The sequence below is a fragment of the Urocitellus parryii genome, chromosome 5 (assembly GCF_045843805.1).
Source record: "Urocitellus parryii isolate mUroPar1 chromosome 5, mUroPar1.hap1, whole genome shotgun sequence".
Lineage (NCBI taxonomy): Eukaryota > Metazoa > Chordata > Mammalia > Rodentia > Sciuridae > Urocitellus > Urocitellus parryii.
Genome location: NC_135535.1, coordinates 187,854,700 through 187,879,691, shown reverse-complemented (window position 1 = coordinate 187,879,691; position 24,992 = coordinate 187,854,700). Strand labels below are relative to the sequence as shown.

General features: G+C 42.4%; 1 protein-coding gene across 1 annotated transcript in view; it reads right to left on the bottom strand.

Annotated features, from left to right (window-relative positions):
- Nucleotides 1-17,608: 17,608 nt before the first annotated feature.
- Cfap58 (cilia and flagella associated protein 58) overlaps nt 17,609-24,992 on the bottom strand; it is a 106,437-nt gene continuing 99,053 nt past the window's right edge. Inside the window, exons 17-19 of the mRNA XM_026401166.2 lie at nt 23,991-24,110; nt 21,415-21,548; nt 17,609-17,720 (exon numbers count right to left, since the gene is read on the bottom strand). Of these exons, the coding sequence (XP_026256951.2) occupies nt 17,609-17,720; nt 21,415-21,548; nt 23,991-24,110 (366 nt within the window). The remainder of the gene's footprint in view (nt 17,721-21,414; nt 21,549-23,990; nt 24,111-24,992) is intronic.

Sequence of the window (24,992 nt, the reverse complement as noted above, 5' to 3'; positions counted from 1 at the left end):
GCATGTGGGTTATTTGGGGGATCTCACCCTTCCTTTGTCACTGTGAAGCTCCGCAGGGCTTTAATATTTTCCAAGTTCAGGTGGACCCGGACCTCGGAGCAGCACTTGTGTTGAATTGGTTTTCAGACTGTGCCACTTTAAACATGATTCAAGAAAAATTACCGGAGCCTCCACTCCATCTGTCTCTGGAAATGGTCTTTGTGCTCAGATCATTTGCCAGCGACACTCCATCTCCACAATTACCTCAGCTATTTTATCTTTATCTGTCTGGAACACTGAAGGGGAAGCAGCAGATGATGCTGTTGTTTAAAAGGCTCCTTCGGCTTGAACTTTCGGGTGCCTTCCAAGCGGCAAATACCCCCAGGCTGCACTGCTCTTTCTTGGGGAACCAGCCTCAGTCTGTCTTGGGGCTTTAAGGATGGTCAAGCGGGTGGCCAGTGAAATGGCTGGATCATAATGAAGCAGATCCCTTACAGACTCAGGGATGGGCCTGATCCCGGCCATCACTGAACTATCTCTTCCTGTGTCTCCTGATTCTCAGCGAGGCCCTGTGGATAGGAGGGTATTTTAACAGCCCTTCAGTATTGGTGTGGCGTCTCTGCACCTGGAATTCTGCAGTGGGTGAAGCTCTAGCAAGCCCTGAAAGTCAAGAAGGAAGAGCAAGGTCCAGAGAGCCAGGATGCTAACCTGCCTGGTCTCTGTGGATGGATCCTCTCATACCTCTGCTATGTGCACAAACTACAGACACCAAGAGAAGAGAGATGCTGCTCTGTTGCCTTCAGGGAGATAAAATATCAAAAGATAATGAACAAAACCAGGCAGTGCATGACAAGTTAATAATAACAGCTAGCATTTATTGAGCTCTTACTGTGTGCCGGGCATTCTGTTAAGCACTTCATCACATTTTCTTATTTACTCTTCGTAACTATACTATGAGGTGGTACATGATGAGCTTCATCCTTCAGATGAAGACACTGAGCTGTAATAGTGAGATTAAACAACATGCCCAATATCACACAAGCGGCAGATGCAGCCATGCCATTTGCCTTATAAGAAGACACTGCTGCTTTAGAAGGGAGCTCAGACTTGCTTTTTTTTTTTTTTTTTGTACTAGGGATTGAACCCAGAGGTGCTTTACCACTGAGCCACATCCCCAGCCCTTTGTATTTTTTATTTTGAAACAGGGTCTTGCTAAATTGCTGAGGTTGACCTCAAACTTGCAATCCTTCTGCCTCGACCTCCAGAAAAATTGGAATTATAGGTGGGCACACAGCACCCAGACCAGCCCCGCTTTTGATAAAACCAATCCATCGGTGTTCCCAAGTTCCAGGAGCAGAAATCCAGAAAGAGCAGGCCTAGAAGTTTCCGTGGATGGAGAACTCAACTGTCAGGGCCCATCTTGCTTGAGAGACACATCCTGTGCATCAAGTCCAAGGTGTGCTCCTTTCACGATTCTCTCCTCTCCTCCTTCTAGAGGGAGGCTTTCTCTTTCTTTCAGTTCATTTTCCCCTTAAAATGAGATTCTATTTCCTCCATCAAGTTCTAGGCCAAAGCCAGCAAGAATTCTAGCCACAGGGGCCACAGGAGGGTCCTGGGAGTCTACCCGGGTAATTGCCTAGAGGAACCTGGATTAGATATGATCCAAGAAGTCATATAAATACAGAATAAGAAAAGAGCCAGAAGAGCCAGTGACAGTATAAGACAGAGTGAGTCAGGAACAGGAAATAGCATGAGGCCTAGCCTGGGCTGGGTCCCCCACCCCCCATCTGAGACAAGGCTCTGAGAAAGGCTAGTTGTGTGTGGTTTGTTTTGGGGGTGACTGAGGAGCAGTGGTGGGGAGTGCAGAACTGAGACATGGAAAGGAAGGACATGTGAAAAATAAGTTTGCCTTTGGGGTAGCTGGGGCTCCATCCTACTGGGCAACTCTGGGAGGCTCTGTAGAACAATCCCAGAGTTGTCCTACCTGGGGGTTAGGGAGCTGGGTATCCATCTACCTCCTTCCCACTGATGGTCGAGGGATGTTCCCATGGATCTGCCATAACTCTCATCATTTCAGCCAGCCCCGTCTGCTCAGGTGAAGCCAAATCTTCCTGCAGCTCCAGGAAGCCCACAGGCCTGCAGATAAAACCCAGTTCTTCTGCCCGGGGACCTGGCAAGGTCAGAACCAGAGCCAACAATAACTGAAGGATTAGAGTGTGAGGACCCAGTTAAGCCCTCAAGGTAGGAGCAGCAACAGGACTGTGAGCTCACAGGTGCACCAGGCTGATGACCAGGGCTGGGGGGCAAGGATCAAAGCTCAAGGGCAAGTGGCTTGGGCCTTCTGCCCCTCCCAGACCTGCTCTATGGTTCCTTCCCTGTCCCAGGGATGGGCTGGCCTCCCGCCTGGTCAGACTCCAGGAAAAGGCAGGCCTCCTGCCAGTCCTTCTCTCCCTCCCCCAGCTGGCTCTAAGTCCCAGGCACTTGTTCTGTGGCAGAGGGCAGGGTGACTGCTGAGATGGTCCCTCCCTTCTCTCCAGTGGAGACCCACAGCCTGACACTGTGACAGTGGCACCGAGCCATCACTCTGTAAATAATTGTGGCTGGGGTGAGAGGTGAGGAAGCCAACCCGAGGATCCAAGACAGACACCTGTAATCTCACATTCTGAAAAGTCCAGACCTTCAAATCAAAGTGCTATTTCAATCTTCTCACTTCCATTTTTCTTTAACCTCAGACTAAGGGAGAATAAACCCTCCTTGATTTGTAGACTGAGTTCTTTAAAGAGACAGCTTGTTCTTTTCTAAATTTATTTTTTCCCTTTTCCTTGGGCCAGACACCAGGGACCTAAAATGGGACTTTGGTACTTTGGTCAGATGGCTCAAAATGCAAAAGAGACTGTAGGGAATATTGTGCTACCCATCCATCTTTCCTATGAATCCAAAAGTCAAATAAGTCCACGAAGGGCTTTTTTTTTTTTCCCCTAGAATTTCGGGCTCCCTGAGGGCTAATTTCTCTGAAAGCTGCATTAAACTAATAGCACCATAAAAGGCCCATTGTGAGATGTAATTGGTTTGCAGGACTTTCCTATAAAAATAATAAAAAGACTGCCAAAGGCAGTTTCCAAAGGTCAATTATCTTTGTGTGGCTTGAGCTGAGTGGAGGTCAGTCCCAGAATTCCATTTTATAGGCATATTAATCAAAATGGGTCCTGCCCTACCCATCTGACCCCATCAACTGTGAGAGAAGTCACAGGTTCTACCCTTACACTGACTGCCAAGAGGCCGCTTTGGGCTCCTCTTTTCCCAGGAAAAGACTGGCCCATTGTCACCAAAATGAATGCAGAGCTGGACGCTGAAACTTTCAAGGCAGAATAAAAGGCAGAGGAGCTATATCCTGAGCACAAAGAGGAGATGATAACTCAATGAGTCAAGCAGGCCGTGGGCCAGGCAGTGTGCACTTAGAGACTAGGTCAGCTAGGCCCCTTCCTAAACAGCTGGGGAAGCACATTAGCCATGACCCAGACCAATTCAACGAGCTTAAGCAAAAGTAAAGTTAGTTGGTAAATGTAACTAGGCATCTTAATGGATCCAAGGGCTCACACAATATCAGCCACACTCTTGCTCGCTCACTCTCTCCCCCCCACACACACGATTTCTGCACCCCTAGTCCCTGCTCTCACACAACCTCACTGTCACATGGCCGGCAAGAAGCCATTGGGCTGCCCACTTGAGTCATTTTTCCCATTGAGCTTCCTCATTATAAAATGAGACTTCTTCTCCTAGTGCTCACAAATCAATTCCAGGAAAAAACTCTGGTTAGCCCCGGGTAAATCCCATTCCACCCTGGACCAATCTCTATATCCAAGTGGTTGCAAGGATATGATTTGCTGAGATGGAGGTCAAGTGCTCATCCCTGTCACTAAGGAGGTCTGGAGAAAGAAGAAATGCAGCATGTTTCACAACTAACTTGACCACATTGAGTGAGGGTAAGGTAGTTTCCCCCAAGGGCAGGATGCTGTCCAACAAAAACCTATCCTCCCTCCCAAAGACAGTTAACCAGCTCCAACATGTACCTTACCAGCCTAACATAAGCTGACTTGATTCCAAATATCCAAATATTCCATTGACCAATCTAATCTTTCCCTTCAGACTAATGCAGGAGGTCAAGCCCAGCAGCCAAGATCTACCCACACTGGCCTGCATGTGACCCAGGCTCACAGTAGGCCCAGGTCCCCCCCTCCCCAGCCTCTTGCACAGGACCACCCTTGACGCTTCCGACCAGCGGATTACCACAGGAGGTCAAGCCCAGTAGCACAGATCCCACCCACACCATCCTGCACATGACCCAGGCTCACAACTACCGCGGGAGCCCTGCCCAGATTTGCCCATACCGACTAGCACAGGACCCAGGTCCAGGGTGGGAGCCTAAGCCTAAACCACTTCCATCTTGGGACTCACTTTTTGACAGCAGACAGGACCTAGAAGCAACAGCATCTCAGAGCAGGCATCCCAAAGAGAGTGTGGGGCCCACCCTTTCAGCCCCATCTCTGTCAGACATTGCTTCTATCTTGAGGCACCTCAACTATTCTCTCCAGTTACCTTGGCTATTGCTGCCACCACCTTTAGGTACAGTAGCAGACATTGAGGGACACCATCAGGGTGTGGAAGCCCAACATCAAGGTGAGGTACAGACAATCTGCACGGGCACTACAAGAATAAAGGGAAGAAACTGTAATATCTTAGATCCACACTTCAAGAAAGGAAGACACATGGACAACATGAAAAAACAGGGGAGCAAAGTGCCCCAAACAAACCAGGACACTATAATAACAGAACCCATGGACAGAGAAGTCGATGAAATGTCAGAGAAGGAGTTCAGAAGGTTCATAATTAAAATGATCTGTGAATTAAAGAATGACATAAATGAGCAAATACAGGCAAAAATTGATCGCTCCAACAATGAGATAAGAGAGCAAATACAGGTAGCAAAAGATTACTTCAAGAGAGAGATAGAGACTCTGAAAAAAAAAAAACAGTCAGAAATCCTTGAAATAGAAGGATGCAATAAACCAAATAAAAAACACAATAGAAAGCATAACCAGCAGACTAGATCACTTGGAAGAAAGGACTTCAGATAATGAAGACAAAGTATATAATCTGGAAAATAAAGTTGATCACACAGTGAAGATAGTAAGAAACCATGAACAGAACATCCAAGAATTATGGGACAGCATCACAAGATCAAAGCTAAGAGTTATTGGGATAGAGGAAGGCACAGAGTTTCAAACCAAAGGAATGCACAATCTCTTCAATGAGATAATATCAGAAATTTTCCCAAGCATGAAGAACTAATTGGAAAACCAAATACAAGAGGCTTATAGGACACCAAATGTACAAAATTACAACAGATCTACACCAAGGCACATTATAATGAAAATGCCTAGCACACAGAATAAGGATAAAATCTTAAAAGCCACAAGAGAGAGGAATCAGATCACATATAGGAGAAGACCAATTCGTATCTCAGCAGATTTTTCAACCCAGACCCTCAAAACCAGGAGATCATGGAACAACATATACCAAGCTCTGAAAGAAAACGGATGCCAACCAAGAATCTTAAATCTAGCAAAACTAAGCTTTAGATTTGATGGTGAAATAAAAACCTTCCATAATAAACAAGAGTGAAAAGAATTTACAACTAGAAAGCTTGCACTACAGAACATCTTCAGCAAAAATATTCCTTCTATCCATTCACCCATCCATCCATCTATCCATTTAATCAGCGAAAGACTGGTTTTATAGGAAGAAGTTTTCCTGCTTCTTTCTCTTATGTAAAAATTAATCTAAAACACAATTGCTCTTGTAGATCCTTAAGTTGTTAAAAGAATGAACTATCCTCCAGCCCTAGAATATGCAAATCTCAATAAGAAAACATAGAAAAGTATAGAAAAAGACACCAAAATATTAACAATGGTTGTCTCTAAGTGGTATACATGACTTCTTTATGTCCCTTTGGTACATATCACTTTTTCTAATCTTTCCATGATGAAAATTTATTGCTTATGCAACTTTACAAAGAAAAAATAATGATACAAATCTTCTCAATCTCATTACTCAGATTCTATATGCACCAGGCAACTCTCCAGGGACTTAACTTGGTTTCCAAAGTCACCTGCTACTAAAGAGAGGATGAGCTGAACATTCAAAATTCTCAGTGACTATGTTTGTTTTTAATAATAATGATACTCTGCTGTGCTAGTTTAGCCAATCTTTTCTCTCAGTCTTGGATATAAATTTCTGGCTCACAAGGTGACAGCCCATCAGCTGGCCTCTCGTTGGCCCACTCAATGTCAACATGGTAAGGCCCTGGAGGATGACAGTGTCTGTCTACTCACAATAGCCCCGCTATGACTGGCCACACTTTTGGTGAGCCACAGTGCCAGCAAGGACTCATTGGCAGCTGAGCAAAAGCAAATGCACTTTCTATCATCTCCAAGAGGTGGGATGTCTGTTCTCCTGATGCAATCAGCAACCATCCACACTAAGCCTAGAAGGGAAGTGTAAGTGAAATCCCTGGAAGCAGCTGAAAATTTTCCAGCAGGGGTCAGGAGCTCCATCATCATTTCTGTATTGAGAATAAAAGCAGAAACTATCAGACCTTTTAAATCGCTTAAACTTAGATCTTAATATTTCAAATAGAACCAAAGGGCCCTTGGTATCATACATACTTTTTAGGGAGTCCTTTGTCACACAGGTATGGCTGTCCACATGCATGTCAATCAAAAGTATTTTCAACTTCTATACCCAGAGTCATCTCAAAGAGGAAGACTTGCTGGCCAGATAAGGAATGAAATTTTGAAAGGGTGTCGATGCTTCTTGGATGTGAAACTGTGGAGTGACTGAACACCAAGTTACATATGTAATATTCACAGGGACTCTAAATCAAATATGTTTCCCAGGGAAAATGGCTATTACTCAAACACATACTAACATCACCATTCATCTTCTATGATTCATATGTGTAATTTCAAGAAGTCCCTTTCAACAAGCCTACAAGTTTTTAAAGATGAGAAGTAAGTTAATGTACAGAACTAGAAACTGGAAGAACCAGAATTTAACCCCAAGTGTGTCCCATCTCTCCTTCTAGGAAACCTCTGTGCCCTTCTCAGTGACGCTCCAGCTGTATCTATAGGCATCCCACTGTGATAAACTCATGCGACATCCCAAGGACCATGTTTTCTGCATCTTCTAACATTCAAATCATAGAAACAGTGGCCAAATGAGACAATCTCAAATGAAAACAGGAACCCAGAAGGTAGAGTTAATTCGACCTTCGCTACCTCGAAAGAGGGGAATCCATTTAACTTGAAGGTTCCTGCTTCCCACTGCAGAGAAAGCAGCAGCTGGCCAGTGGATTCTGGGCCAGCTTCACCATTTCTGGCTTAAATACCTTTCCAAAGGAAATTTCTAAGTGTCAGGTGGACCTACTTCTAAATGTGGCATTAGACATCAGCAGAGAAATAAACCTGCAGTTATAAATCCCATAAGGAAACGGTGAAATGTCCCTGACTAGATAACAGCATGGCACACCAATGTGTCCAGAAAAATAAACATAAATGTAAGTTGCTGCTCACATTAAAGAGAAACTGGTGACAGATTCACTCCAATCATTTTGCCAAGCCCTGCATAATTAGTGCTCAGAAAGTTCCAGGGCCCAGGAGCCTGTTGTCAGAGCCCAGTTTCTGAGAGGGGTGCTGACCAACCTGGGTTTATTTCTTCTAACTCTCAGAGTAGGGAATGTACAAATCTTTCCTTAGAGGTTTAGAGAAAACAAGACTGGCTTATTGAGAATATGGCTTTTTTGTTGTTGTTGTTCTTTACAATAACAAGAGGATTTGGATACACACTTGGGTTTATGAAGTATAAATCCTGTTTAAATCTGTAGCAGTTAAGATGGTTCTTTGGAGAAGAAAGCAGCTCCTGACTTGAATTGCACCGAGCAATATTCTTTGTTGTTGCAAGATATTGATAAATCTCCAGGTCTTCAACAAGGGGAGTCAAGAATAGGAAACTCATTTCAAATCATATCTCAGGTAGGCGTCTGAGCCGAAATAAGATGAAAGTCATTAATTTTTTTTTTCTATTAAGCCACCAAGCACAAGTGGAATAGTTCTCTGCTTTCCTTGCTTCGACTTGAAATCTGTTAAGGACATGAGCCAAGATTCCTACTCCAAATCTTCAGACAACTGCCCAAAATTGTTCTTTTCCTTTTTCCTTAACAAAAACAACAAGGTGTGAACAAAACCGTCATTTAACATGGTAATTAATACAGGGAGACGTAATTAGCTGCTACAAGCATTCCTTTCTTGTCTCAAACGTCACTGAAGCCAAGGAGATCTGTGTCTACTTATTGCTGTTAGGGTAATAAATGCACGTGATGGATAGATGAGTTCTACCTGTCTTGATGTGGTAACGTGACATCTCAAATTAATTTCTAAATGATTTCCCAAATCCTCTTTATAGATGGCAAGAGCTTCGGAGGCAAAGTGCTAGCTCAGGCAAATCCTTATGCCAAGATGCTTGACTTTCTATAAGACAACAGAAACGTGGGAAGACTGCCCAAAAGTAACTTTGCAACTCAGGGCCATGCTAGAACAAGCTTGAAGGTAACAGCTAGACAGTTAGGGTGGGGTATTTACCCTCCAGTACCAAAAAAAACACACTACGAGCAGCCCATGCAACATCCACAACACATCTGCAGTAGGCTGCGTTCAGAGGAGGTCATGCAAACTGCTCTAGACCTAGCTTCCCTTTTATTTCATGAAAGCCAAGGTTGTTTGAACAGAAAATAAAGCCGAGATTGCAGTTCACCAATGATGAGCCTACTGCCCCTCTGCCCTGTTCCGCACCTCCAACCATGCTTCCTCCATCTCAAACAAGATGCAAGCTTCTAGTCTTCCTCCTACCCTTGCCCCAGGCCCCTTTTTCTCCCACCTCTGCATCCATTTCTCACCATCTTCTGGAGTTCACATACTTCGGTCATTTCACTGCAGTCTGATATTTTTTAAAATCAGGAGTTTTAATGAGGTCTTCCCCATATAATCAGTTATTAGGTACAATTACTTCTTTATGGGTAGAATTACCATTCCATCAAGTCTATTAATTCTTCAAGAAAATGAGGTTGCATAATATTTGTGTTGGAAGTGCTTCCCCAGTGTCTCTGCTCCAAGCTTTCTCCAGTGAACAAGTCCTGTCTTTGCTAGCCCAGATCCATGATCTCCTTCCACCCCCTTCAACACTTAGAAGGTCACCATATTTGAGGCAGCCCTCTGCATTGCCAGTCTGAAAACCCATAGAACGTCCTGCCTTACAGTTGCTGGAGACTGTTTCCTACGACTTGAGTCTAGAAAACAGTCTCCCTCAGAAGCTCCCCAGAAAATGCCATTCCCCTTCTGAGCTGGTAACCCCCCCCCAACCAATAGGGAACAGCAATCAGCAGGAGCATTGGGCTCATATATCCACGAAAGGCACAAATCACACGGGGTAGGCTACAAGGGACTGAGAGGACCCAGAGAGAAGCTCATTCATGAGGAGCAGCCATGAGTTGGCACCATGTGACCACTGTCCTAGATAAATGAAGATTCAATGCTGCCAGATCTTCCCAACCTACAAGAGAAGCCTTCAATCTGGATTTGTGTGTGAAATTTCTCTGTTTTTGAAAGTTGGCAATCAAATCAGAAAATAGATTTAAACACCATGCAAGCCAAATAAAACATATCTGCAAAGCGGACCCAAACCACAGAACATGAGTTGGAATCCACCTCTCTAAAATCTTCTTTTCTGCAATCGGAGGTGTGTTGGTTTTGATGACAATGGTGAACATTGCTTGGAACCCATTTTTATTGTTATTGTCCCACACGCCGGCCTGCAGAAGTGATTAAGCATCTTGCTGAGAGCATATATTTTTTTATTTGCCTGAATGTTTTCTTTTTTAAAGCATTTCAGCCAAACTACTCTCCACCCAAAGCTTGTCTTTATAAATATAAGTAAGATGGCTATAAATTATTTAGGTGATAAGTCAACATTATTAGCATACAACATGTTTGGTCTTTAGAAATTGATTTAGCCTCCCTCAGCCTCCGTTTCCTCATCTGAAACAGGATACAAAAATATCTTCTTGGGTGGAGTGTAATCACTACCACCTCTTTCCAGGTGAAGGTTTTGCCAGAATTAGGAAAAGAGTTGGGAAAGGGAAAATCAGAATTTTAGTGGAGAAACTTGTCAGATGCTACCTGAACCAAAAGATAAAGGTGAGCACCTCCAATGGAGTCGTGTAGCCATCACATATCTCCTGAAATGACAACCTTGACAAGTAAGGCCTTTGCAGCATGAGCAGGGTGCCCAGGAGGGGGACAGGTAGATGGATACAATCCAAAGGACTGGTGGGTGGTACAGCTGTATGGTCCAATTCACACATACACTGTTGTTGAAAAGAAAAGAATAATATGAAAGCAGTAATGCCAAGCAAATGTGGCTCTCATCCCACATGGCCTCAATCTCAAGAGTGTGGTGCATGTGATATTTAACAAGAAAAAGGTCTCCATTCAGGGGGGCTCCAATGGAGGCAAAGTCCATCCATGTCTCCATTAGGACAGCAGAGGAGGGGAACTTCCCCTGAGAGAAAACTTCCATATGAGTATATATGGAAGTTTGCTGACCATGGGGAAGAGTTCAGAGGGCACAGTGATAGAGAGGCAGGATGGGGGATTGGGTAAAACCAATTAGATTGGAGACTGAAATAAACTTTGATGTGGGTCATAGTGGGATCAATCAAAAAGTTTATCGGTTCAAGCCTTGCCTTTGGAAGTCAAGTTCTGTGACCCAGGAGGTTAGTTTCTCACTCCCTAGTGATGCTGTGGGTATCTGAACAGGGCTTTCTCCCAGAATATACTGTACGAAAAAAAAAAAAAAAAAAAAGCCATCGATGCTCAAGTCTAGCTGAGCACCAGAACCACTGGGAGCTTTGGAAGTTCCTAATGTCCACACCACATCCAGGCTAGTGAAATCAGAATCTCTCAGGAGGGACTCAGACATCAGTATTTTATCAAAAGTTCCCCAGGTGATTCCCACATACAAACAGGTTTGAGAATGTAAATACCATCCCCAAAGATTCTGGAGTGTATCTGGACATCAAGGTTTTTAAAGCTTCTGAGATGGTGGCTATTTAACTGCTATTATTATACTTATTAAATTCCATGGCACTGTCACAGTGAGAAGGAAGAAAGGGACTTTTTGTTTAAGCCATAGAAGAGAATAGTGTTATTTTGGAACCAGAAGAAAGAGTTCCTGGCATTCTGTCTCATATGAAGTGTAAAAAAGACTGATCACTTATGTGAAAGAGACAGAATTGACACAATATACTTTAATAGCCATTCAATCTTTTAATATCTATTTAAAGAGCATAATGCAAGGCCTTATTACCTAGGGAAGATTCTTGACCACAGCCATTCAGATAAGTTAAGCAGCTTCTCTGGTGTTTATTATCTATTCACCTGACCACTTGGAACAATACTTTAAAACCTCCCAGGCTACTCTTTAGGAGCAAGGAGATGACTTTGAGACAATAACAAACCTGACATTCACTGAGCACCTACTACATGTTGAGCATTGTGCAAATATCGCTTATAGTTTCCTGTAATCCACATAACATTCTATGAAATGGGTACTTGCACATTTTACAAAATGAGAATCCAAAAGCTGAAGAGGCTGCTTAACTTGCTTTTCTTTTTTTAAACAGTTATAATTGAAAGGGTGTGAGTTCAAATTAAAAAGAGATGTTTGTTCTCCTATATTCATTGCAACACCATTCAGAGTAGCCTACAGAGTTAACTTAAGTAGCCATCAGTGGATGGGTGGACAAAGGAAATGTGGTTCATATACACATGGAACACTGTTCAGCCTTAAAAAGGAAGGGAATCTGCCATTTGCAATGACATAGATGAACCTGGAGGATATTGTGCCAAGTGAAAGAAGCCAGGCACAGAAAGACAAATGCCGTGTGATCTCACTTATATGTGAAATCTAAAAAAGTTGAACTCAGACTCATAAAAGTAGAAAGTAGAATAGTGGTTTTACCAGGGCTGGGGAGGGCAGGAAAAGGGAATTGGGAGTTGTTGATTAAAGGATACAAAGTTTCAATCAGACAGGAGGAATAGGGTTTATGATGTACCGTACAGCAGAGTAACTATAATAAAAAAAAAGGGAATACTTCAAAAAAATTGAAATGAACCTCTGCTCAACCCTCACACCATACATAAAAGTAACTCCAAATGAATCATAAATATGATATAAAAGCCAAAACTGTAATAAACTTTTGGAGAAAAATACAGACAAAAAATCATGACTGTCTCATAGTGGGCAAAAATTACTTAGGACAATAGAAGCACAAGCCACATAAGGGAAATCAGAACAAATTGCACCATATTAAAATTTAAAATGTCTGCTCTTCAAAATACATGAAAAGGTAGGTATTCAAAGTAATGAAAAGGTAAGCCACAGGGCTGGGGATGTAGCTCAGTAGGAGAGCACTTGCCATGCATGTGGAAGGCCCCAGGTTCAATCCCCAGTACCACCAACAGAAAAAAAAAGAAAAGAAAAAGAAAGAAACTGAGTGGCTTGTTGTTTGCAGACTATGCAAAGAACTTTTATAATCTAAAAAGAAAATTTTTAAATGGACTAAAAGCTTGAAAAACCTGTCACAAAATAAATCTTATGAATGACCGAAATCACATGAAGAGGGGCATAACATTATTAGTCATCTGGAAATAGAAATTTAAACCACGCTGAGATATCAATGTCCATCAGTTGGCATGGCTCACACAATGCGAACACTGACGAGGATGTAGAGCAACTGGAGGCCACATGTTATTGGAAGAATGTTATTGGAAGAATCAGGGAAGTAGCCTGACAGTTTCTTGTTGAGTCAAACATGCCTTCTCTGATCCAGAAATTCCATTCTTTCATAAATACCCAAGAGAGATGATAATACATGTCCACATAGGGACTTGTATATGAATGTTCATAGCAATTTTATTCATAATAGCTAAAAAAAAAACCCAGAGGCTACTCGAGTTCCCATCAACAGGTAAAATAAATAAATTGTGCTATTTCTATATGATAGAATATTGCTCTGCAATAAAAATGAGTGAATTGGTAATACACACAAAAACATGGATGAATCGCAAAAAAGCATTGTACAACCTGAAAATAAAGCAGGCACAAGAGAGTACATAATGTATGATTCCATTTATGTGAAACTCTAGGAAAGACAAGTCTAATCTATAATCATGAAAAACAGATCCAAGGTTCCTGGAGTTGGATGAGGCTCAGGATATTCACCTGCCCAGGCACAAAAGGGTATTCTGGGAGGTGGGTGCAGGTGCAGGTTGTGTCAGAGATTACTTTGGCATGTGCATTTGTCAGAACTTACCAAACTACACGTTTATCTATAAGCATGGGTATACTTATTAAAGATCCAGAAAGATATACTTACAAGTGTAAAACAGTCGTATTTCAAAGGTGATATAGTAAAAATACTTTAACAATTAAGAAACACAAGCACTGACCAGTCAGAACAAGTGAAGGGGTGTGAGCAATTGATACAGCCAACCTACCAGAGCAAAAACCATGTGTTAATCAGGAAAACAGAAGTTCCAATGTGTGTTGAGATTAATGAGGACTTTTTTCTTATTTTTGCTTATCTATATTTTCTAATTTTCTATAACAATCGGGTCCTCTAAAATAAGAAAAAAATCTATTTTTAATTATAAAAAAGAAGAATGGTACCCTGTTGATACCACAGTTCCTACTGTTATAAAATTCTAATGGATCACAAAACCCTAATGGAACTTTTAAATAATAGATATGAGAAATGGTATACTAAAACAGCATTGAATCAGAAGTTCAAAATGGATAATGCAATAAAAATATTTTCCACCTATTACAAAGAAAATGGTGAGATATATTTTAAGTCATGACAATTTTAATATTTTAAAATGCCTTCCCTTTGCTCCTATCCCATCCAGATCTCCACATAATTGATCATGTTTAAGGAAGAGACGATATCTTTTTTTTTTTCAAATTGTTCCACCTCTGAAATGCCATCCCACTCAAAATTCATTATGTAGTATTTTCCTGTGGGTCTCTTGGACTTGTTCAACTTCAGAGTCTGTCTGAGCAAGTGAGGAAACCAAATGATAATTATCAACCCTGGATAAATTCTTAGAGCAGAATTACAGCCCTGACAGGGAGAATTGCAGCCATTGCTTCCTAGCACAACTACCACAGTCTCTGTGGCTTATCACAGCAACAAACCTTTGCTCTGAGCAATTTTTCAGAGGTAAGCACAATAACAACCTGGCTACAAGGGCAGTCGCTGAGAAGCGATGATCAGCAAATAATGACCAGGGAGTCCCTTTTATCATGCCTCTCTCCATTAACAGGGAAACCATACCAGCTTCCCACCAGCCCAATTGGGAGTCAATGGATGGTTTAGCAACAGGACTTCTTTCCGAAACTCAGAAAACCCCAGGGTAAAATCATGCTACTGTACCATCTCCTAATGTTGCTCTACAAAGGAGCTCAAATTTGTGATTGGAAAAGCACCTCAGCCCACTGCGAGTTCACATTTAATCTTTCATGATTTGCAAATCCCAGTGTTTTTTAACAGCTCTTTTTTGTGCATGGAAACACCTGTACCTAAACAGTTATTGCTAAGAACACCCTGGGCCATCGGGAGGTGCCATAAATGAGAGGCAGTGACATTACCCGCCCCCTTCCCAGGCTTAACTCATTGCTCCTCCCTCTGAACAAAAGCAAATGCATCCACCAGAGCTCCCCTGTCAGCTCTCAGAATCCTCTTGCATCCTGGCTCAGGGGACCTCTGACATAGCCGAAGCAGACCACCCTGCTCTGTTACATTCAGAGAAACAAGAAGAGGTAGCAGAGGCCACCAGGCTCTCTCCCTCTGGTGACTGGAGCTCTGACATCTGAAGGTGAAAGGAGCCAGGTCCGTGGCTCAGGTCTCTAAGCCCAGTTACTGGGTGGATTACAGATTAGAGGCCAGCAACATAGTGAAATGCTATCACAAAATAAAACATTAAAGGGGCTGGAGATGTAACTCACAGGCAGAGTGTGTCTGGATTTAATCCCCATTACTGGGGGGGAAAAAAATTGAAGCTCAACGATCACTTTGTCCCCAGATCATATTACAGGAAATATAGATAGAATGTTTCATAAGGTACTCAACATGCCATTTCTGGAAGATATTCAATTATAAATTACATTACAAAAAAATCCAGCTTCATCCAGACATTTTGGTGTCATCAACCCTGTAATGAAAATCAGGCTCACCTTTATCGCTGATACATTGTATGTGACAAACAACCTTTCTTCTCTAATTTCAAAACATTAGGCATATCTCAGGTAACGATAACAATGGCAGATGTTCATTGAGCAATCTCTGTGTGCCTGACACTGCTCTAAGCTTAGATGCATTAACTCCTTCAATCTTCAAAACAATCTTTGCTATAATGAGCCAGGTTCTGAATCCAGAAGCAGTCTCCAGAGTCTTCACCATACTGAGATAAGTCAAGACTCCATTCCCCTAGAGAAGTGAATCCCTTATGAAGCCACCCAAGAACTCAGAATGAAGTTGGCTTATGGTCCTACTTTAGAACATCTCTGAAAGGATGGGAAAATCGTCAGTGTTGTTTCTTTTATCTAAACAAAACACGGCTGGCTCAGGGATTACATCATCATTTGTTTTTCAGAATGGAAATGGCTCTACTATGTTTTGTTTTGTTTTGTTTTTTAGATTCAAAATACTCTTGGTAAATTCTCTAGGGGAAATTCCCATACTTCATATATATCCTTGTATAGAGCCCAAATTGCTGATATCACATCTCACCACAGGGTCACCATGTACCATGGAGTTCTATGATAGAGTTGTCTGTTATAGAGTTGTCTGTTATAGAGTTCCTTCACGGGGCCCATTTGGGAGAAGCAGGAGAGGATGATGCTCCCTGACCCTTACCCACTTTCATTTCTAACAGTCACCACCTGCACTCTTTGTCCAATGGCTGCCATCAAGCTGACAGAACCTGCTTTGTCAGTAGGCAGAGAGAACCAGAGGGTCCCTCCAGAGCAGCAGTCCTTGGTCAATGATTGACAGCACGGGGATATAAATACCCCAGCTTTCTTAACCCTGACGGGGAGAACTCTGGGATGTTATGACATGGCCTCTAGAGCTCCCTGCAAGATGGAGCCAAAGTCTCCCAACATGGAACTCACATCCTTGCTTGGCCTCCTTCCCTTGCCCGTCTCATCTCCCCACTCTCTTCCTGGTTTTACCTCATAATGCATCACCTACATAGCCATCAATATCTTTGGTCTGCTTCGGGAGAACCCCACTAGAGACAGGGCACTGTCCTTGGTGGACTGAAGATGCTCCCCACTAAGTCCCACTTCCCTGTATAGTCTGAACAAACATCTTGGGCCATTAATACTCTTGCTTTCACAGGGGGAATCTTGGTCCCTTTGCATAAATGGAATGGTCTAAAGATGCACTGACATGGTTCTTGTTCATCCTGAGCCACTTACTACTCAACACCTTTTTAAAGATTACAGAGATCAAACTATTATGAGAGAGGTGACCAGTGAGTCCTCAGTGTCCCCACATAATGTGAAACAGTAAGCTGGTGCCCAAATAAATGTGGTCTTCACAAAAATAAAACACAGTGGGTTCGATGGGTTAAAAAGTTGTCTGGAGCCTGAAAGCCAAACGGATCCCTGTGCTAAACAACCCCATGCTCAAGCATGAGGTCTAGAAAGGTGAATCCGGGATGCCAGTCCAGCCCCCTCTTTTTAGTGTTCATTCCTCTGAATCAAATCCTTATGTTAAACATTTCTCAAGGTAGTTTTAAATTTTAATTACATCCACTACTAAAGCAAAGATCAGAATCTCAATAAAGGTTCTTTTCTTTATTTTTTATGCTTGTTTATTGGCATGTCTCTTTGGAATAGATTTTCCTACCCTAGGCCTGAAAAGAAATTCCACATGGATATCCTTCTCAAAACATGTTTAAAGACTTGAGAGTCTGTTCTTCTTTCTCACGTCATGCAATGACTTGTTAATGAGGAATAATTAAAAATAGATTCTCAGTAATGAGAGGAGATACATTGCATCTCAAAAATATTTTCAAATATAAAACTTTCAATTGCACAGATATCTATAATAAATAAATGAAGATCTAAAGCTTCACTCATACAGAGTATCTAAATCTGGTGCATTTCAAGTCAATTGATGTGGTTGCAACAAAAAGATCACTTTGTGCAATATGGCAGCCTTATTGAGTCCAATAATGATCTGCCAATATCCTCACGGTCCAAGTGAAACATCTTCACTCTTTTATGTACATGACTATGACAGTTCTGCATTCCTTTCCATCCTGGAATCTGGGCACCTGATTTCTCTAAATATCTCTGATCCAAAGGATATAAAAAGAGATTCTGCCAAAATGTTCCAGAGCAAATTTCATGAGCTGTTTAACCTGACCCAGCCAACAGCTTCCAGTTAGGACTTCGTTTTGGATGTCTTGCTGAGGGGAAATCCACCCCCGGTGAATCGAGGGCCTGTGGGTTCCGCCACTGAGATGCTGTTGTCTATGGGTAGTCTGTTCTTGTTTCTGTAAGAGAGGAGGAGAGAGTTAGCTTCCTTAACATCTTTTTTCCTCTTCTAAGTTTGATATTCTGGTAAGTTCCAAGGGTGAGTGAGTCACCAAAAACAATGTTGATTAAAGCTTCTAGTTTTAGATGAGGTGGTTGTATAAATCTAATTAGGTGTTTGCTGATAACACAAAGAATCAGAGGAAGACAATTAAATGTGAAATGTGCTCTCCTAATGTTGATCTAAATACGGACAGAGGACCTCATTATAACTCTAACACTGTGAATTTGGTGGCTTTCTGACTTGTAAACATCTTTGTTTAAAAAAAAAAAAAAAACCATTTGTTTAGTCCCAAAGATCAGTCAGAAGAATCTTTCTCTTGGCTCAATAATAATGGCAGAATCATCATTTATCAACTGGTACATTCCAAAGTACTGGTAAAACTTACAAATGAGTTATCTTCATCAAAATTGGACATTTATAAAAATAAAAACTTTCCCTTAACTCTAGACAAGCAACAGTTATTACTAGAAATAACTTGAGATCCAAGAAAATTTGAGGGAGATAAATAAGATAGGGTTTTTTTTTTTCAACAGATCAAGGAATCATTCCCTAAAATCTACAATGTGTTTTCTATATGCATCTCCTTTGGACACTCACACACACAGCACACACACACACAGCACAGCACAGCACACACACACACACACAAAACTGCATAATTAGCTCAGATTTACACAAGTTGCCTTTTGTGTCACTAAAGGTCTTACAGAAACCACCAATGGAATCCATTTTAAACAAAAATTAAGCGAATTAAATTACAGCTAAGACCAAAATCAATTAGATTGGATGACTATGGATGGTTTACCCTATGGGAACAAACTCTGCCTTTGGGGAAAGAATCTAACTGGTACTGCAAATTGTAGACCAGTTTGGGGGGCTGGGGTGGTGTGGGAGTCAGGAGCAGAAGGGGTGTAAGTGAGGACCAGCGAGTGACAAAAAGGGTGCTTGGGGAAAATGAGAGAAGGCAGAAAGGTAAAAATGCTATGAGTAGCTATTTTATAAAGGGCATGTGTGGGGAGAACATCCACAGGGAGAAGTCTAAATTATTCCATTTGGAAAGATCCTGGAGAGGATTGGGTAATCAACCCAGCTGTCTCTTAGCAGAACTGATTTCATTATTGTGAAAAACCATCCTCCACAAATAGGACAAAAGCTTTCTCCCTGAGTGGATCCAGCAAAGAAGGCTCCTCCATGTACTTTGGCAACTCGTCCAGCTTGTGATTGGTCTTAGATGTGAGCAGCACCCGCTCCCCCTTCCCCCTGCACTCCCTCGCCTTAAATAACCTAAATTTTCCTTTCTGAAGGAACTTGGGCTTAATGCTTCTGGCTTGGTCTAAGCTGACTAATGGGAATACTGTCTCCTTTGCATTATCTTCTTAATGTATTTATAGACCATTATAATGACTCCCTGCAGCCTTCCTCCTTCCAGTCTAAACTTTCTCAGCACTTTTGTTCTTGCCTCTGCATATTTTTCTGTAGCACCTTAATCTTTTTTTCGCTGTGCTCCTATGCACTCATCTGTTTACCAGTGTATGGATCCCCCAACCAGATGGAAGTATCAGTGAAACCCTAAGCAGGTCAGAGTGTCTACAAATGGTGAACATTTAAGGACAAGAAGAGGACAAGTACAGGAAAAGATTCCAGAGCAGCACTAGCCAATAGGTCTTTCTGCAGTAATGGAAAAGCCCTGAATCTAACCCACAGGCACATGTGGCTACTGAGCATTTGAATTTTGGCTATAGCAACCGAAGAACCAAATTTTTAATCTGATTTAAGTGTGATTCATTTAAATTTAAATAACTATCAATGGCAGATGGCTGGGGCAGAGTTCTAGCGGACAGGCCATCTAGAAGGGTGGAGCCAGCAGGGACGCCACTCAACATTGGGTAACCAGCTAACAATGGGGTGGTCAGTAAGGTTAAAGAAGACTAAGCCAAACCCCAGAGCAAAGGCAGGGAACTAAACCAGCTCTAGGAAGATGAATGACCATTTGGCCAAACCAGCTGTTTGGAACTGTGTCATCTAAGCCACTGGTCTTCAGCTGAGGTCTGTGAGCCCTTGAAGATGAGTAAGATGACCCACTGGTGTAGAAGGAAAGTATCAGAGATTCTACTTATGCTTTTATCTTTTAAAATTAAAAAAAAACTATACTTATCAACAGTTGCAAAATGATGATAGTACTTGCAAGTAATTTAGAAATTAAAATATATAGGAGTTAAATTTAAAACTATTCTAAGACAAAAAAAATTTTAAAAATATGTATATGAAGGGGAGAAACTGAAAGTTTCAAGAATCTTTTACTGACCAGCGAGAACCACTTCAAGACCACCGAGCTAGTCACCAGCCTCTCGTGGGAACTGGCCATGTTGACATTTTATATGCAGCATCTCCATGTCCTTAAAGAAACCTACAGTGTTGCCACTGCACTGTTCGTTTAATTCACATCATTTATTTCAGTGGTTCTCAAACTCCCATGTACATGAAAATCACCTGCGGGGTTTGTAAAATCACAGATTGCAGAGGCCCATCCAGAGCCTGCTGGATCCAAACTTCTGGAAATGGAGCCTGGGAACCTGCATGTGTTTTAAAATGTCACTAGAGATTCTGATTCCTACAGTGGCTAGCCCACACATGAAGAGAGACGTGTCTGAATTACAGCAGTATTTTACTCTACCGAGAAGTTGGCATCTGAATGAGGAATGGGGGAACACTCTGATTTACAAGAAGGGAAGACCTTAACTGGCAAATGAATTTGCATCCAGTTACTTTATATGCTGTTTGCCACCAACGGATCACGGGCAGATGCAGTCAAACCATATTTCACCATGTCCCTGAAACATCCATGTGGATGAAATACCAAACATGACTTTCAACCCATCATATGAGTCACGACAGAATTAACTGGATGGTTTCTGGCAATGTCATGCATTCAAAACAAGTTTCAAACCTTTTGATTCATCCCCTCAGACTTCACCCCTCACCCTAGAATCAGGCAAATGATAATAACAAAGTGAAGGGAAGATTTACTTGTCAACATGCAAGTAAACCCATCAGAAAATCCATTTTCTGAACCCAAAATGTTAACCTCACGTTTGCATTATTATCTGCTAGGAGAAGACTAACTCATGGCAACCCCACCACAGATACTGAAGTTACTAGATAGAGGAGCTCTTTCAGAGACAGTTGATCTAACATGTAGGAACTGTTAGAATTACAGTGGTACAATTGTGTTACTTAAAAAGAACTGCTTTATTAAGCCCTGCTCCTTTGGCAAAAGTGCAATTGTGAATATGCTTCAGCTTGTAAAAGGCTGATTTTGAACTTCATTTGCAAACATAGTCCTGGCTGGTTATCTCCATACTGTGACAGGGAGCCGGGGTGTCACAGTATGGCTCCCTGTGCCACGTGGGATCCACAGGTGAATAGATATTCGTGGATTCCTTTTAGGTCCTAAGAAGGGGCCTCAGGATTGGAAGAGACTCTGATCTTGCTCTGATCCAAACCCAGTTAGTGTCCCGTGGAATGTCATTTGTTCACCTTGCAACTTAGTTTACCCTAAAGAAAGCTGCAACTCTCTGAATATTCACCAAATATTTTCTTAGGAGCAGCTAATTGGCACAAAAAAATTAGAACATTTGACCAGTTCTTACTTCAGAATGAGTTCTTTACGTTTCTGAGCCAGGTATTTCTTCTTTAAATTCATCAGTTCATTGCCAAGTTTCTCGATCTCATACTTATATTCTTGGCTCTGTGACTCATACATATTCAATTCTGAAGACAAAACCTAACATGGCAAATAAAGCAGCATTAGTCAAAATATCCAAAATGAGACATCATCCTTTTCTGAAAAACCTTTTTAATCTGCTACCATTTACCTCAGTGGAGCTAAAGCACAAAACAATGCCCAGGTTTAACAGGGAATCTGCGTGCTTCTCAGCTTAAGGCCCAAGACTGTGTCAACACCTGGCTGAGGGCTGAAGACTCATAATCAGGCGACAAACTGAAATGAAATGTCATTCCCCTGATTAAAAGGAGAACTCTCCAGAATCATTCAAACTGGCTCAGATGGATGGTATGTGTTTCAAGGAATATTGTGATTAGGGACAGAAAAACTCCCAGCTACACACTCTAAACCTGCTTTTAAAACCTTAAATAAAAGAAAAAGAAGCTCAAGAAAAAATATCACTTCGGGAGTGTGATTCATTAGAGGATCATGTAAAAATTATTCTTTGGTGATTGAACCCGAGGGTGCCTAACCTCTGAGCCACATCCCCAGCCTTTTTATATTTTATTTAGAGACAGAGTCTCCCTAAGTTGCTTAGGACCTCACTAAGTTGCTGAATCTGGCTTTGAATCCTCCTGCCTCAGTCTCCCAAGCCACTGGGATTACAGGCACATGCCACTGTGCCCAGCAAGAACTATTCTAAAATCATCCTGACACTGCCAACTAAGCATTCAGTCTATGTGTTTGCCAAAGTCATTTTGCCAAATGTTTATGACCTCTTTACTGGGTCATAGACAGTATGTTGTTGATACGTCCCCCTTCATCGCAGTACTGGGACTCTTATCTCTAAGAAATAGAGCCATGATAAGTGCACAGGAGAGCCCAGTGCAAGACAGGCTGTGGGACTACTGGCCTCAGGCTGGACGAGAGTAGGAATTGACTCATCCAGATGGGACAGAAAGCGTGTCCAAGCGAGGTGTGCTTCCCACCAAACCAAGCTAGGAAAGGCAGGTTGTTGTTCTAAGGGACATGCAATAGACTCCATTTCATTTTCCTCTTGCTTGCTATTTTTAAAGATTTGCACAAAAGAGACACATTCACCTTTTGAGCATTCATCTGCTTCCCAACTCTTTTTCCTCTTTATTTCTGTGAAAATGGTTCTGACCTTGCTCTCATGAGCTCAAGAACATGTTTTCATGTTGGAAGAAAACCTGTCTCAATAGTTAAGTGTCTATTAACAAAGATCCTATTTCTAAATAACAAATGAGGAATTTCCTTGGAGTCCAGATGATGATGTTGAGCTGTCCAGACACCTGAGGTATACCACATCCCCAAGAACCTCTCCTGTGGAGTGTCACATTTCATTCTGAGCAAAAACAGGGATTTTCTGAGATAAAGGGTTAAAGTAACAAAAGGCCCCCACGAGAGCCATTCACTGCCATCCAGAGCTAAGTGAAGATAAGACATTCACTTTTCTGATCTATATCCATCCTGAGAAAATGAGAAAATAATTTTCTATTTTGTTTGAAATATTCAATTGTTTCTAGGAACAAAAATAACCAAAAGTGTATGCCTTATGCAAAAAAAAAAAAAAAAAAAACTCAAATTATGTCTCAGACTGTTCACTTGAAATGAACATTCAGAGTAATCTGGATATGAATGTTCTCATTAGACTTCTGTTTCATCTGCCCTTTTTACTAAAAGGACGTGATTGTACAAAGTCCTACTTTTGAAAGGCTCAGTGCCCTATCAGTAGGGAGGCATCTATTTTACCCCAAGAACAGAAATAATGACAATTACCCTCCCTGGGCAGATAAGTGCCGGAAGTCAGCTGGCAGATGCTGCATCATGTGGCTGTGTGGGTGCAAAACTTCCCTGGCACACCAAGAACATGGAATACGCCCTTAGGAGGTAAATCTCAAAACATCCTGTGAGCACAGATGATTTTTTTTTTAAATTTAGCAAAGTCACATAGAATAGTGAAATATCTCATCTCTCCAACTGAGGTTCTTCTGTCAATCAGAAGGGAATTACATTAACAAATTCTTGCATGATTTTATTTCCCTTTCATGAATACTTATCTGACACATGGTCATGAAGGGTGCTGGGGAGGAGCCTGAGCTTCGAGTTCATTCTTGATGGAACAGCAGAAACCTGCTTTGGCACAGGGGTCTGCTTTGGTTGTTAAAGGTCTCCCCTGCTTCTTTCCTCCATTCAAATTCTCTAAATCATCTTGCAATTATACACATAAATCCTGTCCCCACAAATTTCCATCCCATTGCTTTCATCCTCTCTCGCCACCCCACCCCCCAACCCTTTCCTTGCATGCTCACCTCCTTCTGGAAAGGAAGGTGTTTAATGAGCTCTGAGAAAGCTGATCTGGATGGAGCGTGGCATGTGGGAGACCAGCTCACTGTGCCCCTGCAGTGGACAGGTCCAGGTGTGTCCCCTGAGTGTGGACGCCCTCTGACCAGCCAGCCAAGTGCAGAGCCTGCCACTTACTTTAAGCTGCTTGGTCTTCTCCCGCAGGGTGTGCCGGTAGATCTGGAGCTGCTCCGCAGCCTCGGGGCCAGGCTGCCGGGCCAGGATGTGCTTCAGTTCCACATACAGTTTCTCCTTTTCCTGGTGGAGAGTGTAAACCCAGAGCAGGGATAAACAGCCAGACCAAACAGGGAAAGCGACTTTCCCAGCTCGCCAGGAGGCTTCCAGGCCTAAACTACATTCAGCATGAGTCAAACCAGTCCATATCTAGGGCCCAGATGTGCTCAGTACTCGGATACAAATAACCAGACAAATGAATAAGAGAAAGTCCCTCTCTACCTGGGCACAGGATCACACAACTGAGACCATCTCAACAAAGTATTGTAACCAATGAAAGCCAGCAGTGACTATGACTGCGGAGGGGGGGGGGGTTGTAAAAATGTCATTTGAGTATCCCCTCTAAACACGAGTGTCCCCTCTAAACTTGAGTGTCCCCCAAGCTAAGAGAGAGAAGAAATATTTAGGCCAAAGTCCCATGATAGGACAGGGGCACAGTAGATCCAGCTCAGGCAAGAGCACAGGGCAGGAGCTGGGGAGAAGTGGAGAGAAGAGCCCGGCATGGGTGAGAGCAGCTGTGTTTGGGACCACATCCTGCAGGCTACTGGAAGCCAAGCTGAGCTGTGCCTGCATTTGTCTTTGGAAGAATAAGTCCAGCAGCAAAGCAGAGGGCGGGAGAATGTCAGGGGCCCCAGAACCAACAGAGGATGAAGAGAGCTGTACTTCACATGCCTAGGAAGGAAGGGAAGCAGATCAGAAGTCACTGCCGAGGTAGAATCCCAGGGACGCTGTCAATGATCAGACAAGTGAGGAAGGACGGGACAGAGGCCAAAATGACCCCAAAGTCTCTAAGTTGGCCCCTGGGGTGAGGGAGGGGAGAGGTGATGGGGACAGATGCAGTGAGACTAGATGAGGAGCAGAAGTCCTTCAGAGAAAGGTGCCTGCCAATCAGAGGGTGAAGTCACG